The sequence below is a fragment of the Cryptotermes secundus genome, unplaced genomic scaffold, assembly GCF_002891405.2.
Source record: "Cryptotermes secundus unplaced genomic scaffold, Csec_1.0 scaffold699, whole genome shotgun sequence".
Taxonomy (NCBI): domain Eukaryota; kingdom Metazoa; phylum Arthropoda; class Insecta; order Blattodea; family Kalotermitidae; genus Cryptotermes; species Cryptotermes secundus.
Genome location: NW_019738883.1, coordinates 740,819 through 761,411, shown reverse-complemented (window position 1 = coordinate 761,411; position 20,593 = coordinate 740,819). Strand labels below are relative to the sequence as shown.

At 38.3% G+C, this 20,593-nt stretch overlaps 2 protein-coding genes across 4 annotated transcripts in view; both read left to right on the top strand.

Moving 5' to 3' along the window:
* Positions 1–1,781: 1,781 nt before the first annotated feature.
* On the top strand, positions 1,782–3,451 carry LOC111871250. The gene is made up of 3 exons (XM_023864221.2): positions 1,782–2,188; positions 2,270–2,420; positions 2,702–3,451. The coding sequence occupies exons 1-3, from the start codon at positions 1,958–1,960 to the stop codon at positions 2,878–2,880; spliced, it is 561 nt and encodes a 186-aa protein (XP_023719989.1). The 5' UTR covers positions 1,782–1,957; the 3' UTR covers positions 2,881–3,451.
* A 560-nt stretch (positions 3,452–4,011) lies between these two features.
* The window catches only part of LOC111871254 (bromodomain-containing protein 1), a 52,263-nt gene continuing 35,681 nt past the window's right edge, over positions 4,012–20,593 (top strand). For 2 of the 3 annotated variants that reach the window (XM_023864227.2, XM_023864226.2), the window contains exons 1-7: positions 4,012–4,363; positions 10,752–10,969; positions 14,682–14,824; positions 15,453–15,630; positions 16,155–16,292; positions 16,753–16,941; positions 18,401–18,599. In XM_023864227.2, coding sequence (XP_023719995.1) covers positions 4,171–4,363; positions 10,752–10,969; positions 14,682–14,824; positions 15,453–15,630; positions 16,155–16,292; positions 16,753–16,941; positions 18,401–18,599 — 1,258 coding nt within the window. In that variant the 5' untranslated portion in view covers positions 4,012–4,170. The remainder of the gene's footprint in view (positions 4,364–10,751; positions 10,970–14,681; positions 14,825–15,452; positions 15,631–16,154; positions 16,293–16,752; positions 16,942–18,400; positions 18,600–20,593) is intronic. The other variant, XM_023864228.2, reaches the window with a different exon arrangement.

The following is a 20,593-nucleotide window of genomic DNA, read 5'->3' as shown; positions in this document are numbered from 1 at the left end:
ATGTGATCTGTATTTCAGTGTGGCACCATGGTGCATAGTGTTGATGATGACAGTAATACTTGTATCAATAGATATTGCAACAATGGTTGTATATAAGTTGTAATATCTTTATGACGTTGTACTCTGGATTGATTTTATAGTAACTTGGGCTTTGACATGTTCTATAGCTGGACGCACCATTGCCAAATGTAGTTCTGATGAACAAAAATAAATTGAATTGACGTTAATGTCAAAAATACTGATTTCCTTGGGATTATACTTGACAGTAACCTCAGTTAGGAAATACAATACATATTGAAGAATCTGTAGTAGAATCAGCCACAACTTATTTATAATTAATAAGACTTTAAAATACTTGATATGAACATAAGAATGTTGTATTATGGTTTTATTTACCCCCTTATGGCATGTGGAATCGCATGGGGACAGAGTGGGAAGGCACTAACTCAACGAATATTTACGCTCCAGAAAAGGTCTCAAGATATATAGCAGGTTTAAAACAACAGGAATTGTAGAGATAGCTTTACGCAACTAAAGATATTAAGGGCTAGGGCACACCAAGGAAACTGGCAACCAATTTCTGAGAACTGTTATCAGCCTGAGTTGAACAAATGTTACTGAATGGAGCAGCACAAATTGAAGAAACTGCAATGCCATTTCCTCAATTTGCTCTGCTCCATTCAGTAACATGTGTTCAACTGATGATAATTCTCTGAAATTGTGGTTGCGTTTCCTTGCTGTGCCTTCACCTTAACAGTATACTTGTTATACAATCAAGAAACATTATATGCAAAAGAAAGGTGTAAGTGTACTTAAAAAACAGGAATATACAGATAATGCAAGAAATGACTATCATAGGTATGTATAATATTTAGACCTTTATAATAGTAATTCATCAGCAGCTGGTTGTATCTTCTATAACAAAACCAGTTTAAAAAGATAAAAAGTTTTTCTTATTACAGGATGCTATTTTACAGTGGGTCATGTCAATAATGAATTCTGTAATACTGACTACTGATAAGCAGATGTATACATTAAGCTACATTCCTGATAAGTTTATACCACAATTCCATCAAATTCTCCATAAGCATTATCACCAGTACAGGTACAATAGGACATATGGAAGCCGAGGGGACCTAATATGGATTCGACCTTACACTATATGAAATCTTAACTATTCTAATCTATTGTAAACAATTTTAAGTATTTTAACTTTATTCTCTTATTGTAATCAGCCAATGTACAGTAACTGACTTGTCCTATATCATGTAACAATGATCTATAGAGACGAAATAAATAAATATAATCAACACGATAATAATATTGATGCCCATGTCCTACATCGACGCATTTTTCATTTCATTTCATTTCATTTATTTCGTGTCCATGGACCTACCGAATAAACTAAAAATGAACGAACGAATGACGCAACCAGTACAACTGATCCCAATTCTATCCGGCACTTCTAAAAGGGATTGCCATTTGTAGCATTCGCATATATTTTAAGTTTTTGACCCTATTTCTGAGAGTCCAATAATATTCGTAATTGTGTTATACGTTAATACGCTGATTTGCAAGCCAATTCCACTAATAAAATTTAAGATATTTTCTTTAATTTGGTCTACATAAACAGAATGATAGGAGCAGCACAAATATAATATTATTTACCGAACAAACTAAACCTCTGCCATATGGACCGTTGGACCGCCCTGGACCTCTTCTGCTCTTCTGTGACCTGGACCAGTAGAATTTGTCACAGGTTGGCAACCCGAAATGTGATTTAAATGGCAGCAGACCCTGTGACGGTGATATTTTATGCAGTAGCCTTTTAAAGATAATTGTGTGCATGGTGCGTGTCAGATTTATTTACATTTATTTTAGTGATTTCAGACGTTTCTAGATTCGTGGAAGTCAAAAGAAGAATATGAAATTTATGTAATAAGTGTTTATTGACAAAATGGCGGGTGTTTTTGGGTCTGGTGAAAGGAGGTTCACAATTGATGATGCATTTGAAGAAGAAAACGATGACGCTATTCGTGTTTATGGTTCTACAACAGAAAGATCTCCCTTAAAACCGAAAAATAGGAATGTAATATCGGAGGACAGTATAATAGTGCGTATAGAGGATCCCGTTAGGAGTGCCAGTACAGTCACAAGTACAGCCCCAAGATTTAAGACATCAGACGATGTGAGTTTTTCTTAAGTTGATTTCATGAACGCACAGGAGTACAGTGGGCTTAATTAACGTATGATCTTTTTTCTGAACCAGGCCACATCAAGAGATAGCGACTCCTTGATCCAGGATGGTGGATTTTATACAGGAATGTTTGATCCGACACAGTCATGTTGGACGCACCCCAAAATCAGGGAGAATTGGAAGATGGTCTTGGCAGCAGTTGTGTTATTAATTGTGGGGATTGGTATGCAGCCATTAATGATATGTGTTGTTACTTTTTAATGTAATGAATTGCATTTAGTGTACATAACATGTACATTCACCAGAAAGTATTTCGGCTTGAAGAGTGTTTTAGTTTGGCTGAAGTTTAAAGCCCTTGATTGAAATGTAACTTATGGGTTCAAGGAGTGAGATGAAAATGATATAAGACTTGTCTGGTTTGAATCTACCATCCTTTGCATGATTTTTCTATATGTATTAATATTTGTAACAGTGTATTTACACATGGGTGTTGTTTATTTTTAGGTCTTCTTGTTACTGGCGTTGTGGTAATCTGTTTGCCCATGCCAGGCATACAGGCATTTGTCTTCTTCATTGCGGGTTTCATCTGCTTCATTCCAGGAGCTTATCATGTGGTCTATATTTATTGGGCAGTGAAAGGCAAACGTGGTTATGATTTCTATCATCTCCCACTCTTCAACTGATTGTTTCTGTGCTTCTCAGACTATAAAGTGTCATCTTTCTTTAGCATTGGTTATTTATAGAGATTTGAAGTTTGTTCTGTGATAAGTTCCCATTTTATTGTAGGTTCACCATAGTTAATAGTGCTATTTGTGTTGGCCTAATTGATATTAAAATCAAACCTAATAATAGTTTATGGAAGAATCTGATAATCAAGAAGTTATCTAGAACGTCCACTTTTGTGTTATGAGGAAGGCAAAGCTCATTTTTTAACTATTCCAAATGCACAAGTTAAACGTCCGTTTCAAAGAGAGACTGAAGATCTTAATAGTGACTTATGCAGGAAGTGTAATATGTTAGTAATGATTGATATTATTAAAGGTCTGTAATATAATTTAATACAGTTTGTTGTAATTATAAATATTACATATTTGTATATAATTGTAAATAGTGCTTATGGCTATGTATTTATAGATATTTGTATACAGTTCCTGTTAAAGTGACATAATTTATTGTACAGTGTCTGAACTGTATGCTCAGTTCATATACTGTTATTGGGCCCAAAATTAAACAAATTTACCAATTTCACTATTATACAATGTTATTCTATGCGTGTTCCCCATCCACCCCACAGTGTGAGGACATAACGCTCCTGAGCAGTCTTTCTCCGATGTTGGTAAGGAAGTTAATTTTGAATGTCTTGTCAGGCATGAGGACAGGTTAACCAACGTCATGTAGTGGAACCTAGAAGGTGATTCGAAACTGGGTAGTTGGTTAGGGGAGAGGCCTAATTTAGAATCAGAGATGCCTATGTAAAAGGATGATTTTCCTCGAATAAAGTTATTGTAAATGCATCCTTAATGTCCATTAAGTTTTTAGTAACAGAATTCGTTACATGGCAGAACATTTTAAGTATATATCATATGCATAAATTACATTCGCACAATGTAAAATTCAGTTCCTTCTAATTGTATAGTACGGAGACGTAAATTAGAACATCTTTTTTGTTTAGGAATTGAAAAGTAAACGGTATTGTGTGCCGATGACTGCAAGTGATGTAAATTAGTTTTTTTTTTCTTTTTGTTTGGGATTGAAAAGCAAATGATATTGTGCCCCTGTTGGCAGTATTGTTGCTGCCAAGCGAGGCAGTATGTGTTTGTTTTGTAATCAATACGAGATGTTTTATATATAACAAGAAGTGAAAGTAATGAATTATTGTATTTTAAAAGTGTAATTAGTTGACGAATTTAGTATATTCGTTTTTAAAAGGTGTGATTTGATTGAATATAATTATATGCGGTTTCGAATTTGTTATGAACGACAAAATGGGGTTAGATTTCGACGTTTTGGAATTTTGTAGAAAACTTCGTAATTCTAAGCAGCCTCCTTACGAATGTCCAGTTGCACAATGTGGAAAAGTGTATAAGAGTCTTTGCGGTTTACAGTATCACTTGGTTAACTTTGATCATAATGCTCCTACACCTGTAAACCCTGTAGCAGCACCAGGTAAGTACTTTTGTTTCATATTTCGGCAGGCACCTGTTCCAGACCTAGACTGAATATTTCAGATTTTCCTTAGGTCCAGTAGACACGTCAGTTGATGAAATGTGACCACCATTTTCCCATTAAACCATTTGTAATTATTATTTTTATTTTGCATACATAACCCCTGTGTTTCTGAGCCGGGGTAGTGCAGTCGTTATAGTGACTGCCTACAAGCTGGACGACCGAGTGGACCCGGTAGAGTCAAAAATTTTTTGTCTCCATATCGTCCAGACCGGCTCTTGGGCCCACCCAGCTTCCTATCCAATGGGTACTGGGGGGTAAAGCAGCAGGGGCGTGCAGCTGACCACTCACTTCCAGTTGGTGCCAAGGTGAAGAAAATGTTGGTCTATACATCCACTCCCCCATACGCCTTCATGGAATAGTGCTTAATTAGCTTGCATACTTATGGAGCTGAGCCCTTCTTGAGGAGAACCTAATCTGCAGCTACTCAAGAACTTCCCAGCATTTTATGGAACCCGAAGGTTCATTACTGTGTTAATAAGAGCACTCCACTGGTCCCTATTCTTAGCTAGATCAATCCAATCAATACCATCCCATCCTATCTTTCTAAGATCCATTTTAATAGTGTCCACCCACCTATGGCTTGGTCTTCCCAGTGGCCTCTTTCTTTCTGTTTTTCCCACCAATATACTATATGCATTCCTCGTCTTCTCCCCATTTGTGCTACATGCTCTGCCCACCTCATCCTCCTTGACTTGATCATTCTAATTATACTTGGAAAAGAGTACAAGTTATGAAGCTCCTCATTATACAGTTTTCTCCAATCTCCTGTCACTTCATCCCTCTTCAGTCCAAATATTCTCCTCAACACCCTGTTCTCAAATACCCTCAGTCTGTGTTCCTCTTTAATGTCAGAGACCAAGTTTGACACCCATACAACAACGAGAAATTTACCTTTTTTAACTCCTGTGGTTAAGACAGCATGGTTAACACATTGCGGACTGGTGGTTTAAACATTTAAATCACCCTGGGGACCGGCGTTTTTAAACCTACTACCCTAACTTGTGCACTGTTCACTTTAAAAATTAATATAAAATCTCCTAATTAATTTTATGAACTGAAATTTTTGGACACAGCTTACCAGAGCTCCTAGAAGTGCTTGCATATGTGATATCTCTGGAAACATTCCCCTTTGTGAAGAGGCATTACACAGAAGTTGCACATGTAGGCAGTTCTACTCTTCTTCTTGTGCCCTGCGCACACACAGCACTGCCTAGAAGGGTGTTTCTTCTTGCAATATTCACTCTTCACAATTTTCACGAGAATATGTTTCCGCATATCACCCGAGAGTCGGCCAGGGGGGGTCTACTTGAGGCCTCTGGCGGGTGCGAACAGATGGCCCCGGCTGCACTACGTCTGTGTCTGACGCAGGTACTGCCGCCACCGTGACGTCAGTAGCCCAAGCTTTTGCCAGTTTCAACAGAAATGCTTTGTATTTCAAAGTAGAATTTCTGTTCACCTTTTTGAAAACCGTAAATGAATTGAAAATTGCACAGTTTATAAGCCACAGTGCAACTTTCTTCGTCCATTTTACTGTTTTCCTAGGAAGGGAATAATAGGCCAAGAACTGGTCGGCCCTATCAACTCCTTTCATGAACATATTATACTCGGAAATACAAGAGGCTTCTTTACTTGCCCATGTCGTCTTTGAACATCGACCTTGCTCGAATTGTGAATAGTGGAAACCATATTCACAACACGAGTATCCCTCCAGGACTGAAGAAGAATGTCCCCCTTCCGTCAAAGAAACTATCTCCAAAAAACAGTGACGCAACTTCAGACACGTCCGTTGGGTCCGATGGCATCTGCTTCACCCCCAGATCACCAGTAAACTTACGCAAAGTGGGGGTTTTGTCCACTTTATCCCATGTAGCTGTCCCGACACTCGCACTTTCAACGGAGCTCTCACTTTCACTTGACACATTTTGGGTAGCCCTGTAGCCCCCGTCACTGTCACTGTCACTGTCACTGATAATGGCCTCGCTATCAGAAGACGAAGCAGTTGGCAAATCTGATAGCTCATCGGAGAATATATCTAATATTTCCTGTCCTCCGAGAGATCGCAACTGCTTTCATCTCTGAGCAATGTTGAACTGGTAGCTGCGTTCATACGTGCAAGCTTGGATTAGAACAAAGCCAATTTTGTTTAGGTTGTGACAGGAAATGACTCTGGTCGAGTTACTAGATAAGGCAGCAATCATTCCCGAGGTCATCTACACAGTAGTTACGATTCAACGAAGCCACACAGCGATATATAGCGTTTTGCAACATAACGTGACCGTAGAGGGCCATATGGCTCGTCCGGTCCGCAATGTGTTAAGTAAATAAATATGTGGATGTTACCTTTGGTTTTAAGTTTTACAATATTGCTGTTGCAATACAAAGAAAGTCTATTTACTAATGTGTTTTATATATATCATGCAGTGCAGCCAAAGCCTCCAAAATTCAGATGCGACAATTATAATCATTGGTAGCCTCTCGATTCACAATTTGTATTACCTTAATTTTATTACATTTTCTTTTGCAATTTATATTTACATCTGAAAAAAAACCTTATACCCCATTATTATCATATACTCAAACCCAGGCTAGCACAAAAAAATTTGATAATATAAATATTGGCCAGTGTACAGATTAGTAAAAAGTTGATAATGATTATGCAGAATAACTTGAGATGGCCTTTATGATCGAAAGATGTAGTAAATCAATAAATAAAAAGGTGGGAAACAGGAAATCTCCAATTATAGACCAGTTTCAATTTTGCCAGTTTTTTAAAAAATTCTTGAAATATTAATACATAAGAGAGTACTGACTCTAGACAAACATATATGAGGTTCAGAATGGCTTCAGAAAGAAGAAATCTTCCGATACAGCGACATAAACCTTCATAGAGGATATCCAGAAAGCATTAAGTAATAAACTGTTAGTTATGGACATATTTTTAGATTTAACTAAATCCTTTGATGTAATCATAAATTACTGCTTGCCATATTGGAGCTGTATGGACTTAGAGGGAAAATACACTTGTGGATGAATTCATATTACTGGTAGAATGCAATTTGTAGAAATACAGCATTTAGATGAAAAGACTGAAAATATAAAGCTGTTTGCTTCATCATATAAAGAAATAAAATATGGTGTACCTCAGGGATCTCTTTTGGGACCCCTTCTGTCATTGTTGTTTATAAACAATTTACCCCAAGCAGTTCAAGAAGGTAAGGTGGTGTTATTCGCAGATGACACAAATATATTACTCGTAGAGAAAAACCTTCCAGTGTTAAAAGAAAAATCAGTAAAAGTCATGGAACAATTAGAAAGCTGGTTCCAAACAAATAATTTTATAATAAATATTGAAAAGACTAAAGCAATGCTATTTCAGGGAAGTGGATCTTGTTTAACTCATGGCCCCATTCTGTATCTAAAAAAATAAAGAATTGACTTACTCATTAAATTTAAAATTATCGGGTATTTATATCACAGATAACATAAGTTTGGCCACTCATGTACAATAACTCTACCATAAATTAAATAAAGCTCTTTATTTGATTAAATCCATACGAGACTCAGTAAGTACTAAGAAGCGTTTATTTTTTTAAATTTGAGTCTATTCGATCTCAGGTCTGGTCAAGTAGGATTTGTGGTGGACAAAGTGGCGCTGGGGCAGGTTTTCTCCAAGTACTTTGGTTTCCCCTGCCAATCTTCATTCCACCAATTGCTCCACAATCACCTTCATCTATCATCTGGGGCTGGTACAATAAGCCAGAAGTGGCCGCAGTACAAGGGACTTAGTCCCACTCCACTAGAAATAAAAAAAAAATTGAGTCTATACTGAAATCTGGTATTATTTTTTTGGGGGGGGGAGTAAATAACAGTAATTCAGTCGTTAAATTACAAAAAAAAGTCTTAAGGCTCACTAAACGAGTGAAAAATAGTGTGTCCTGTAGAAGTCTGTTTGGTGAATTTAAGATTTTAACAGTAACGTCTTTATATATATATGTGTGTGTGTGTGTGTGTGTGTGTGTGTGAGAGAGAGAGGGAGAGAGAGATCTTATGCTTTTTAAAAAAGAACAAGATCTACACAGCTCATTATTCTGACATTCACAAGTATAACGTTAAAGGAAAACAGGATATGCATGTACAAACATGCAGCACTGTTCATTGCAAAGTAAGTGTAATTAACATGGGAATTAAAATACATAACAGGTTGCCCCCTGAATCAAAAAGAATAGAAAATTTTTAAAGTTTTTAGAAATAAATTAAAAAATTATTTGTTACAAAATTGTATTTATTCTCCTCAGGAGTTTTTCTTAATAACAATGATGGACGGTAGTTTGGTGGCTTGGGTTGGTTCTGATGTGGTGTGGATTTATATATGTGGTATAAGTGTATGCATTGCTTTATATTGGATTGTTGGGGGATACCATCCTCGGTTGCTACCTTCAGCAGGGGGACCATGATCCTAAGATGATTGTGTTGATCGTAGTCTTGTGTATCATTTTGTACATTTTTAAGAGTTGTTGACTTGTAGTGTTTCAGATGGCTTAAACTTACTTGTTCAATTGTACTTGTGTACCAGTTTATGGATGTAAATAAATTATGAATTATATACAGAGTGTCCCAGGTGTTTGGTGCCATACTTCATGAGCGTACTGAGGGTTCCCTATAGAACAACTTTGAAATAGGAACCCGTGTCCGCAAATGTAAAATAGCAATGCTAGGATGGCATTTAATATCATTTCATTTCAACTTGGCGCCCTAATGTCGAAGAACATGCACAGGCATATTACTCCCTCCAAACTCTTTAAGACCCACCTGTTGGAACTGGCCCCCTCCATTTTCAATGCATGCGTTACATCAGTGAAAGAAACTTTGGCGCACCCTTTCAAATATTCTAGGTGTCTCACAGATCACGTCACATGCAACAAGTATTCTGGCCAACAGCTCGAATTCATTATCCACAGGCGTGTCGTAGATCAGGCTTTTCACATGGCCCCAGACGAAATAGTCCATAGGTGTCAAGTCTGGGGATTGGGGTGGCCACCAATGACTATGAAAAGCAGCATCCAGGTAGTCTCGTGATACAGTGCTGAAGTGTGCCGGCGCTCCATCATGCTGTATTCACATTTGCCTCCACACAATCAGTGGCACGTCTTCTAGCAAAGTTGGAAGGATACGTTGCAGGAACACCTTGTAAGAGTTCCCATTGAGTCACGGTGGTAGGAAGAAAGGCCCAATCAAGTGATCACCAATGATGCCCGCCCAGACATTGACAGAAAATTGTGCCTGGTGGTAACCAACTACAGTAACAGGGTTTTTGTCAGCCTAAACGTGGCTGTTTCAACAGTTGAATCAGCCATCTCTTGTAAACTGCGCTTTGTGTGTGAATAACATGTGATTCAGGAAGTTGGGCTGATGTAAACCCTGGTTCAGTATCCACTGGCAAAATTGAACTCTTGGTACGAAGTCAGCTGGACCTGCATCATGTACTGTTATTTCCTTGGAACTCTAGCCATGGTAGAGGGGTCATACCATCTCTGGCGGAGCTGGGGTAGCAGTCTTATCAGCTTACGTCAGCATGGGTACTACCAGTTTGGAATGTAGCGTCTTGGAGTGTGGTCAGGTGTATAGTACATTGTATTGCTTGTTAGTTGGTACCAGTCATAGTGATTGTATTACGTGGTGTTCGTGTACTATCATAGCACACAAACAATCACACGGAACAATTCATAGTGAGGCCAGGGAAGTAATAGCTAATGTTTTCCGCTCGGGGAGTAGCTCTGAATCTCACCACAGCAAGCGTACAGCTTCGCGTGCTCCGCAACAGCGTTTACCATTCTGCGCGGCTAAAGTTACGAGGCACTAACTATACTCGCGTTGGATGATACATGTAAAGTTGTTGGTTGTGCTGGATCCTCCAAGCACTTGATTTTGATGTCCCCACAATCTAAGCAATGGCATGAGTGCTGGTGGATGGCTGTTCCTCGATGCAATGCAGGTCAACGTTGAGGCACCAAGTTTAAACGAAATGATTTTAAATGCCGCCCTAGCCCTGCTATTTTACGTTTGCAGACATGGGTTCCTATTTCACAGTTATTCTATAGGAACCCTCAGTACGCTCCTGAAATATGGCACCAAACTCCTGGGACAATCTGTATAATTGATGTTATATGTTGCGTTGTGTCAGTGGACCCTCAAGTAATCATTTTTTTGTGTGTGTTTTTCAATTTATTTAGAGAATATTTGAGTTCATTATATTCTTTTCAATTCCTAATTTGTAAATAAATTAGAATGAACATTTCCCCAGTGGTAATTTGATGTATAATTGTAGGCCGGAAGAAGGGACGTGGTTCACATCATTCACGAACACCTACATCAACAGCAGATTTGCTGACGTTGCCAACACGAGAGGGCTTGACATATGCAGAAGCTCAGAAAATGGTAGAATTTGAAGTAGATGGACGAGTGACCAGAGTCAGCATTTTTGATCCTTTACCACTCATATCTAAAGAGGAATTTGAAGCTACATATGGTAGCAGTAATGATAGTGTAAGTGCTTTTAATTTTTGAAGTATAGAGCCATTCTTCACACCACATAACTTTGCAGTTCATACTTTATTGTTGAATATTGCATGAATGAATTAATAATGTACTAGCCAACATCAGAATAAGTCAGGTTGAACTCAGTAGTAGTACTTTTCTCTTTCAGTCCTCTAGTAATATTCTAGTGAGTTATGTATGATATGAAGTTTTTGTAACATCATCTGAACCTTATGGGAGTTTCATGTCAGAAGACAAGTTATACGTTAAAGTTTGTGTTATAAACATTCATATTACCGCATCAGTGCACACTCTAGAATACTCTTTTTCATCTTTGAAATTATGTTTGTTTGATGAAGCTGGGTTATTTTCTGTTCTGTACATAATTTATATTTATATTTCAATTTTGAATTGTATACACCTACACAGTAGAAATATGTAGTTACAGGTGCAAAATGCTAGGATGCTTGAATACTTGAACTTTGCACATAATTCCACAGCTTCTAAACTTTTTTAGACTTTCTGTTTGAACTTTCTATACTGCCTTGTTGGAACCATGAACTGTTCTTAAATGATAAGTGAAACACCTACCTGGCAGTTCTGATAAAACCTTTGATTAAAGTGAATAGATGCAAATTGAAGTACTAACAATCACGACTTATCATAGACCTTATGAAAGAAGTATACCAGGGGAAGAGAAGCAGCGAGAGTTACTTCAGCAAGCTATTAACATCTAGCAGAAATGATTCATTATACAGAGAGCTCAAATAATCAGTATCTCTCAGTATTACCTTCTAAAAGAACTTTTTGGGCACTGGAGCAGTTAAATAATTGCTTTTTGGTATTAAACAGTTAATGCTTACTTCAGGTCATAGCCTATCTGTTAGTATAGTGCTATCCATGTATTCCAATATTTGGCTTTGATTTTGGACCCGTGTCACTGTGTTTCTTTACCTGTGAGTATATTTTGAGTTTTCTCATCCCAGGTTTGTCAGTGACTTTCTTGTCATGACTATCATGCAGTATTAGGATTTCTCAAGTTTTCTATCATTTACATCTTCTTGAATTATCTGAGCTATAAGTTGGTGTTATTTTAATAACTGGTCTAATTTCATTGTCCAGGAATAGAGGATTTTTTAATTCTTCAGTAGTGCAGGACTGGCGGCTGGATTTTAACTCAGGAATAACAGTGTTAGTATAGAACAGGCATGTCCAATGCATTGATCGCGATCGACCGGTCGATCATGGTACGATTTTTGGTTGATCTCATGGGCCTACAAGGAAATAATATAATAATATATATATATAAAAATAATATAATATGATTATACTCAGATTTTGAAGGGAAAATGCATGTTAAAGTAGTCTGTACTTTCAATGTACGTTGTGTGTTCAAGTTCTAAGTTCTCTGATTTTTTTCCTCACACAATAATCATACAAAAAATTTGAAACTTCTGTCACTTTTCAATGTAATCTCCCTGCTGCCATACACATTTTTCACAACGTCGACGTCATGATTCCATGGCCGCTGCAGACGTTTCTGTAGGAGTCTGTTTTGACCACTGGAAAATCACTGATGCAATAGCGGCACGACTGGTGAATGTGCAACCATGGAGAGTGTCTTTCATCGTTGGGAAAAGCCAAAAATGGCTAGAAGCCAGGTCAGGTGAGTTGGGAGCATGAGGAACCACTTCAAGGTTGTTTTCATGAAGAAACTGCTGCGTCGCATATGCCCGATGCGCTGGTGCATTGTCCTGGTGAAAGAGCACATGTGCAGCCTTTTCCGGCCGTTTTTCTCCCAGGGCTGGAAGGAGCTTGTTCTTCAGAACATCTTGGTAGGATGCACCTGTCACCGTAGTACCCTTTGGAACGCAATGAGTAAGGATTACGCCATCGCTGTCCCAAAACATGGCCACCATCATTCTTTCAGCACTGGCGCTTACCCGAAATTTTTTTGGTGGTGGTGAGTCTGTGTGCTTCCATTGAGCTGACTGGCGCTTCGTTTCAGGATTGAAAAATGGCATCCATGTCTCATCCATTGTCACAATTGATGAAAATAAAGTCCCATTCATGCTTTCATCATGTGTCAACATCGCCTGGCAAATTGCCATGCGCGCAGCCTTGTGGTCGTCTGCCAGAATTCGTGGCACCCACCTGGAGGACACTTTCCGCATTCACAGGTCTTCATGCAGGATTATGTGCACAGATCCCACAGAAATGCCAACTTTGGAGGTGATGTTTTCCACACTCAATCGGCGATCCTCCAAAACAACTTTCTCAACTCGCTCGACCATGTTGTCAGACCGGCTGGTGCGAGGCCGAGATTGTTTTGGTTTGTTGTCACATGACGTTCGTCCTTCTTTGAACTGTCGCGCCCACAAACGTACATTTTTCACATTCATGACACCATCACCACATGTCTCACTCAACTGGTGATGAATTTCAATGGGTGTCACACCACGCAAGTGGAGAAAACGAATGATTACTCACTGTTCTTGTAACGAAAACGCCGCCATTTTAAGTATCAAAAACACTCCTCACTCTCGTCGCCACCACTAGAGTTCTGTATGCCATACAGTGCTGCCATCTCTGTCACGCATTCACAAAGAGTACACACGTATTAAACTAAACCGTGTGTGTCTATCTGCTCCCAGTCCTGAGAAAAAAAATCGGAGACCTTAGAACTTGAACGCCCCTCGTATGTTGCTTTTAGAACAAACATCATGTGTCGTGTAATTTTTACCAATATTTTTGCTTAAAGCAAGGTATGATGATAGGAGGGGATGGTAGATCACTGGCAGTTTTGACACTAAAAAGTTGATCACAACCTGTTTGAAGTTGGACATGCCTGGTATAGAAGAAATGCAATGACAGTTGGCCTGCACACATGAACTGTTACAGAGGTTTGGTGCATCTAAAGTATTCTTGATTCCCCCCCCTGTCACTGTTAATCTTTGTGATCTGCAACTGTGTGTTGACTGATAAACTTACACCTTAATTTGTATAATAATTTCATTTTTAGCTTGGAAACTTCTACTTAACATATTGTGTAATTACCCTATTCTAATGATCTGTATTTTCTCTTTTGTTCTTCCCTGATTATTTATTATTGCTTCTACATTTTTAATATATACATAGTTGTTCTCATTTTAAATGATGAGAAAGAGTTATCATTATTATAAAGTTTGTTACTGTTGGAGCAACTTTTGGGAGCCCATTCATTGTAGTGACTAAGTTATTTGTTGGATGAGTCAAGTGTTTATTGCCATAAGGGGCGGAGATTTGTTTGTTCTTTACTTCCAGATTGGCTCTGGGGCCAAACTAGTCTTCTATGCAATAGGTTCCACGGGATCATTCCCAGGGAATAAAGTGGCTGGGGTCTGAAGCTGACCACATGCCTCCATCCAGTGCTGAGGTTAAAATCTCTAGAGGTATACCTCTGCTGCCTCCTACATATTCATAGTGTGATGCTTGGTGAAGCACAGGGACAAGTTTGCTTTTGTGTCGAGCAATTTTTAGGTGTCAAGCCAAAAAAATTGATATATCCTAAAGTTCTATAGAATTATATAGTATGTGACTAAATCTGTTGGGTTTCCATAAATATCTGATTTTCTGTACCATTTATTTTAAAATAATTTGGTTTTCAGGGTGACTTTCTTAACTGAGTTTTAACATGTATTGTTGATATATGAAATGATAAAATTTCAATTGTTACATGCAGCATATTGGGAACCAGTCATCTGCAGATCTCCATCAGAGTATACTTGCCAGTGATGAGAAAGTTCGTCTTCCAGAGCCAAGCTACACTGTCCTAGATTCTTATAATATTAGTGATGCACCACCGCGGCCCAATGCATATATTAGGTATGTGTTGTTCTGTTATTGGTCTTCAAACTGAGATTGACTTTCATTATCAAGGGTATGTGGCCTGGCAGTATTAGCCCTTTCTGGTTGGCACATTTGAAAATACTTCCACAGCCAGGACAATGGGTTTTTAAATGCCTGCCGAGCCACTAAGTGAGTTGTTTTGCCCAAAAAGTCAGTGCAACAAGGGCATTAAGTTAAAAAGCATAATGTATACTTACATTTTTGATTTTCCAATTCTTGGGTAAACTCAACACAGCTATACTATCTGTCAGTGGAAAGGTGGTAGTCTTCAGTGTGGTACTGTGGGGAACTGTAGTATGGGTACAGTGATGGATGGTGTTGAAAACTGCACACAATTTTCATGCACTGGGTGGGATTTTAATCTGTGCCTCAGATGTTTTCATGGCCTAACATAGTGTGCATCATGCAAGCAGTGAGAACAGCATTCATAGAGATTTATATCAGGGAATTCACAAGAGTTGGTTTGACCTACTTTTAATTTATGAGACTCTCCTACCCCAGAAATGGGCTGTTCATCATTGTTGAGACAAGCAGGCACCGGGAAGTTTGATTAGAATGTAGGTGGAGACATTAGCCACAAAGACATTTAATTTTTTAAATGCAGATTCATTGAGAGGTCTGCTGAGGAACTTGACGGAGAAGTGGAATACGACATGGATGAGGAAGACTGTGCTTGGCTGAACATTATCAATGAGCAACGTGCTGCTTCTGGTCTGTCAGATGTTCCTGTGGATACGTTTGAATTACTTATGGATCGACTTGAGAAGGAGTCATACTTTCAGGTAATACAAGGTGTTAGGATGAAAGGTATCCAAAATAAAATAATTATATTTCAGAAAGGATTTATAATACATGTTAATGGATTACACCATTATGAAGGGAAATTATCAAAATATTTTTCTGAATATATAACTTTGTTAGTAAATTTTAGTGTGGGCTGTCTTGGTGTCACGACAAATATCCAGACGATATTCAACCATGAATGGTATTAGGGGTGCCGGCGTTCCCTCTGGCACTAGGTGTTCGAATATGTGGTTTGTGTTGTTGATTCAACCGAACACCATGAATCTTACTCAGAAGGGTAGGGCTAGCGATAGTGTTAATTACACTGGGATCCATATTTAATGTTCCTAAATTGAAGGTTCTCCTTCTCCTAATGTTCATTTTCATGATCCCAAAGTCAGTAATCTGAATGTTCCATTTCCTCCATACAAGATTTTCTTGGGTTTAGTGCTCAAATCTCTTGCTCCCAAAGAAACTTTAAATGGAGGATTCAGTGTATTTCACACCATTTTCATTATTTCAGAGTTGTGGCAAAGGAGGAGATGGAGCAGCACCAACTGTTATTGATGATGATGCTGTTTGTTGTATATGTATGGATGGAGAATGCCAGAACTCTAATGTAATTCTCTTCTGTGACATGTGCAATTTGGCTGTTCACCAGGTATAGTCTGATATGTTGTCTGATAAAACTGTCAGCTTTATTCAACAAAAAATATAGTTTCTAATCACGTAGTTAAATGTGGGTGTAATGCAACAGAAATCTTGATTGAAGAATTTTATAGGAAGAGACAGGCATCCAGAAGTATGTTTTCTTACGTGTAACTGCAAAGTTAATGGAGATTTATAGCAAGAACGTGTTAAGACCAACAAGGAGGGATCATCATACTTGGGTCAGGGATTTCAGTTAAAATGTGATCAATGGAAAATATGTGGAGACAGAGTGACACATGCCTTGATGTTCATCCAGTGGCAGATGGTTTCTTATGTGCTTTTGTTGATGTAATCTTCCCATGCTGCCTTTGAAAACCAAATTCAGTGTGAATGCATAAAGGGGTAGGTCTAGACCAGCCCATGTGCATAGTCATTCATTATAGTATCTAGTTTTATATATATTTTTACAGGATTGTTATGGTGTACCATACATTCCAGAAGGCCAGTGGCTCTGTCGTCGCTGTTTGCAGTCTCCCTCACGTGCTGTAGATTGTGTCCTTTGCCCAAACAATGGCGGAGCTTTCAAACAAACAGACCGTGGGCACTGGGCACATGTTGTATGTGCACTTTGGATTCCTGAAGTGAGATTTGCAAATACGGTAAGTGAACTTTTGACAGTTTTTTATGTTTCTGGTATCCTTCCTTACTTGTGTCCTTTAATGCAGCAGTGCTCTGTAATGACTCTGAAACTTATTAATCATAAATATTTTACAAACAGTGCCATTTACCTTATTGTAGACTTATCAGTACATCTATCAATTAAAAGGCTATAGTGTTGAGAACCCTTTTCTTCAATTTCAACTTCGTATGTTATTATGGCAATGTAATTCATCAGATCTTGACAGTGGTTAATTACTTTTGTGCTGCCCAAGAGCATTCATGCTTAATTTGTTTGCATATTTTAACAGTTCTATCATATCACTCTATCTTCTTTCCTTTACCCACATATCAAATGTTGTTTCTTCATAGATTCAGCTGCACATGAAACATTTAGCATATTTTGTGCATATAGCTGACTTTACATGAAATCTGAAAGTAATACTGTCTTAAGTGGAACTATGAAAATGTGTCTTAACATTTTGGATGAGGTACTGATGTACACACACTGCATCTTGATAGTTCACTGTTAGTATCATATTTTAATCACAAATTTGCTTCACCCAAAGTGACTGAAATTTTCCCCTTGTCTTCACTTTTTTGCTCTTGAACCTGAAGCAACTTATGTATTTATATTTTTCAGTTCTATGACTGTCTTTGTGTTTTCTTGGTATGTTGTATTGCTGAAATATAATAAATTCTTATTTTTTTTCTTGTTTCACCATGGTTAACAATTTCTTTACAAGGAGCCATCATGCATCAGTGCTGGAACTCAACAGAGCACATGCAGCATGCAGAACACAGTGATAAATTTTGTGGGTATTATACATTGTCCTAACTTTTATTCTTGGTAATGTTTCAGACACTGGGCTCTGTATCCACCCAGTTACTAGAGCTGGTATGGACACAGGAGCAAGTGTAATTTGTTGTATTCATCATTTGATTTATTTCTTTGAAGCTGATTTTTAGCATTTTGTGACAACTGCAAACTCAAGAAAACAGATAAATTATTATCTTTGTTGTACTGAGGCCAGTTGTGATCCGGTGGTAATAGATGCACAGTACTTTAGGGCCGCACGCATTATATTTGTAAAATATTATGTAAATGTTTTTAAATTATTGGTTAATAGGACAGGTATTTTGAACTTCAGCGTTTTATAAAGAATTCAGTCTGTTACATTGGATTTCTATGATTATGTAAAATGAAAGGGAAAGTGCTAGAAAAATGAAGAAACCTCTGGTTTTTCAATGAAGTTAGTATACTTGCCCCTTTGTCTCCTATAATATTAACCCACTGGATTAACATGAATAAACAGAAATTTCAGGAGAAAGTGCAGAAAGTGTTATCCACAGCAGTTCTTTCAGAACAGAATGCTATGAATTGATACTGATAATATCTCTACTTTCCTCTCTTGAATTTGGTACTGTTTTAGTTTTGGAAGTGACGTGTATATTTTACAGGTGTTTCTGGAACCAATAGACAGCATAGAAACAATACCTCCAGCACGATGGAAGCTGACATGCTACATCTGTAAGCAGAGGGGTGTAGGAGCCTGCATTCAGTGTCATAAAACAAACTGCTATGCTGCATTTCATGTAACTTGTGCACAGCAGGCTGGTCTCTTTATGAAGATGGACACTGTTCGGGACTCACATGGAGGTTTGTATGTTATACTCATGTTGAAATAAAGAGTCCGTGTACTTGGTACTATAATGTGTTGAATTTTTTAATTTAATAATGACTCGCTGTTAATTGTAGTGTTCTGTAGTGTCAAAGGAGAAAGGACAAGAGTAGAGCCAGTGTAATCCTTATTCACTTAAGAATTATCTAATGACATTTTTATAACTAACTATGTATAGGTATATATTTAAATACTGGATAGTGAGCTGTCATAGATCAGTCAGTAGAATGGTTAGTTGTGGGCTGGATAATCATTTGGTATCAATTAAGTGTATGGTCTTTTAAGTTGTGATGTCTTGTAGTTCATGTCTGTTTTGGTGGAACATATTGCCTCCATATTCAGGGTCAGAGAGTAAGCAAAGAAAAAAACTAACAGAAGCAGGCACTATGCTCAGTGAACAGCATATGGAAAATTCTTCCTGTAAGGGACTATGCGAGATCCAATAGGGGATTGACCATTGTCTGTAGGTGACAGAGAGCCAATGGAAGTAGAAGAAACTGTACCTTGGTTGGAACCTGGAAAGGGCCACCTGGTTGCTGAGTGACATTAGAAGTGAAGTTGTGCACAAGGGAATTGGATGGTTGGGTATAGCAGAAACAAGAGGCAACAGAAAAGACCAAGGAGGGTTAAGGAATAAGCTGTTGCTGAAGCAGCCAAGGAAGACCAGGAATATGGATTTCCTGAAAGGCAAAGTCCATGCCCTGGATAGAGCCATATGCACTGGCCAAACCTGGAATAGCATGTTACAAAAACCTGTGAAGGAGGCCTCCTACCCTTCTGCAGGGAGGATGTGAGAGATTTCCATGGCTTAGACGGAAGTTATCCTCCCTGTTCATGTTTTTGGAATAGAGCTCAGTGTCATTGCCTCTATGCATCTCAATTTTGTGCAGAGGGTACTGTTGTCCTGGAGCTGAATGTGATGTCCAAAATTTTCCCTTTGCTTAACTAATGAAATACTATACCATGAAGGCATGTGCAGGAGTGGAGTAGATCAACGTATTCTTGAACTTGGCACTAGTCGGAGATGAGCGGTCAGCTTCATTCCCTAGCCACTTACCCCCCTTGGAGTAAGAGCGCTCGGTACTCATTGGTTAGGAGGCTTGGTGGGCCCCAGAATTTGTTTGGATGTTTTGGAAAAGAGAAAATTTTGCCTTTGCCAGGACTCGTGACACTTAACCCCTCTGCCACCCACCCTGAAGCCAGTCACTATACCAACTGCACTATCCTGGCTCCTTATTAATTCTGCATTAAAATTTATAAATAATACAAGACACAAACTTCTGTGCACCTGAAAATAAATGTCTTCAAATTGGGAGCTACTTTTATTGCTAGTATTGGTTATATCTCAGACAAGCTTCTACCACAGATGAGTGCTAGGAAATAAAAAGACATTTCCAAGAGTTTGAAGTTTAACACATTATAGTAGAATGTATTTTCACAGTGGTAAAGCAATATGCGTAACAGCCAGGGCTGTGCTTGTGCATATCTGTTTTGTTGGTCATTAAGTATTTAACCTTTATCGGACGGGCTTTTAAATTGCCGGTAGCCCCTGTATGGCCGGGATTTAAATCGCCTTTATTGAGGATCTTTGCAAACCTTGAGAAAAAAATACATATTTTCCGTTCTATGCAACATAGAAATATGAACTAAAAAGAATCTGAAAGACAAGAGAATTTTCTACATATATGTAAAAGATCACGTTTTAAAAATGAAAATTAAATCCCCTGTCTGTGGTTTTCCATCGCGAAGCTATCGGCAAAAATTAAAAATTCCATAAAAATTGATAGCAGCATGCCAGAATTATGCAGTTTTGGTCTCCCCTGTTCTGGTTACATTCCACACCATGCCAGTGACGCGGGGTCTAGGCCACTGAGTGTTATGAGAGGAGAGGCTGATTTCATCATGCCTACACGATTTATATGCGTTTGCTTCTTAGCTTTCATTCTACTAAACAGGGCCATGTTTGTTTTGC

Bases quoted from the DNA above. Each gene is read 5' to 3' on its own strand.
- LOC111871250 (XM_023864221.2), top strand. From the start codon at position 1,958: ATGGCGGGTGTTTTTGGGTCTGGTGAAAGGAGGTTCACAATTGATGAT. The intron at 2,189-2,269 runs GTGAGTTTTTCT...TTTCTGAACCAG, and splicing joins GATTTAAGACATCAGACGAT to GCCACATCAAGAGATAGCGA. The intron at 2,421-2,701 runs GTATGCAGCCAT...GTTTATTTTTAG, and splicing joins GTTATTAATTGTGGGGATTG to GTCTTCTTGTTACTGGCGTT.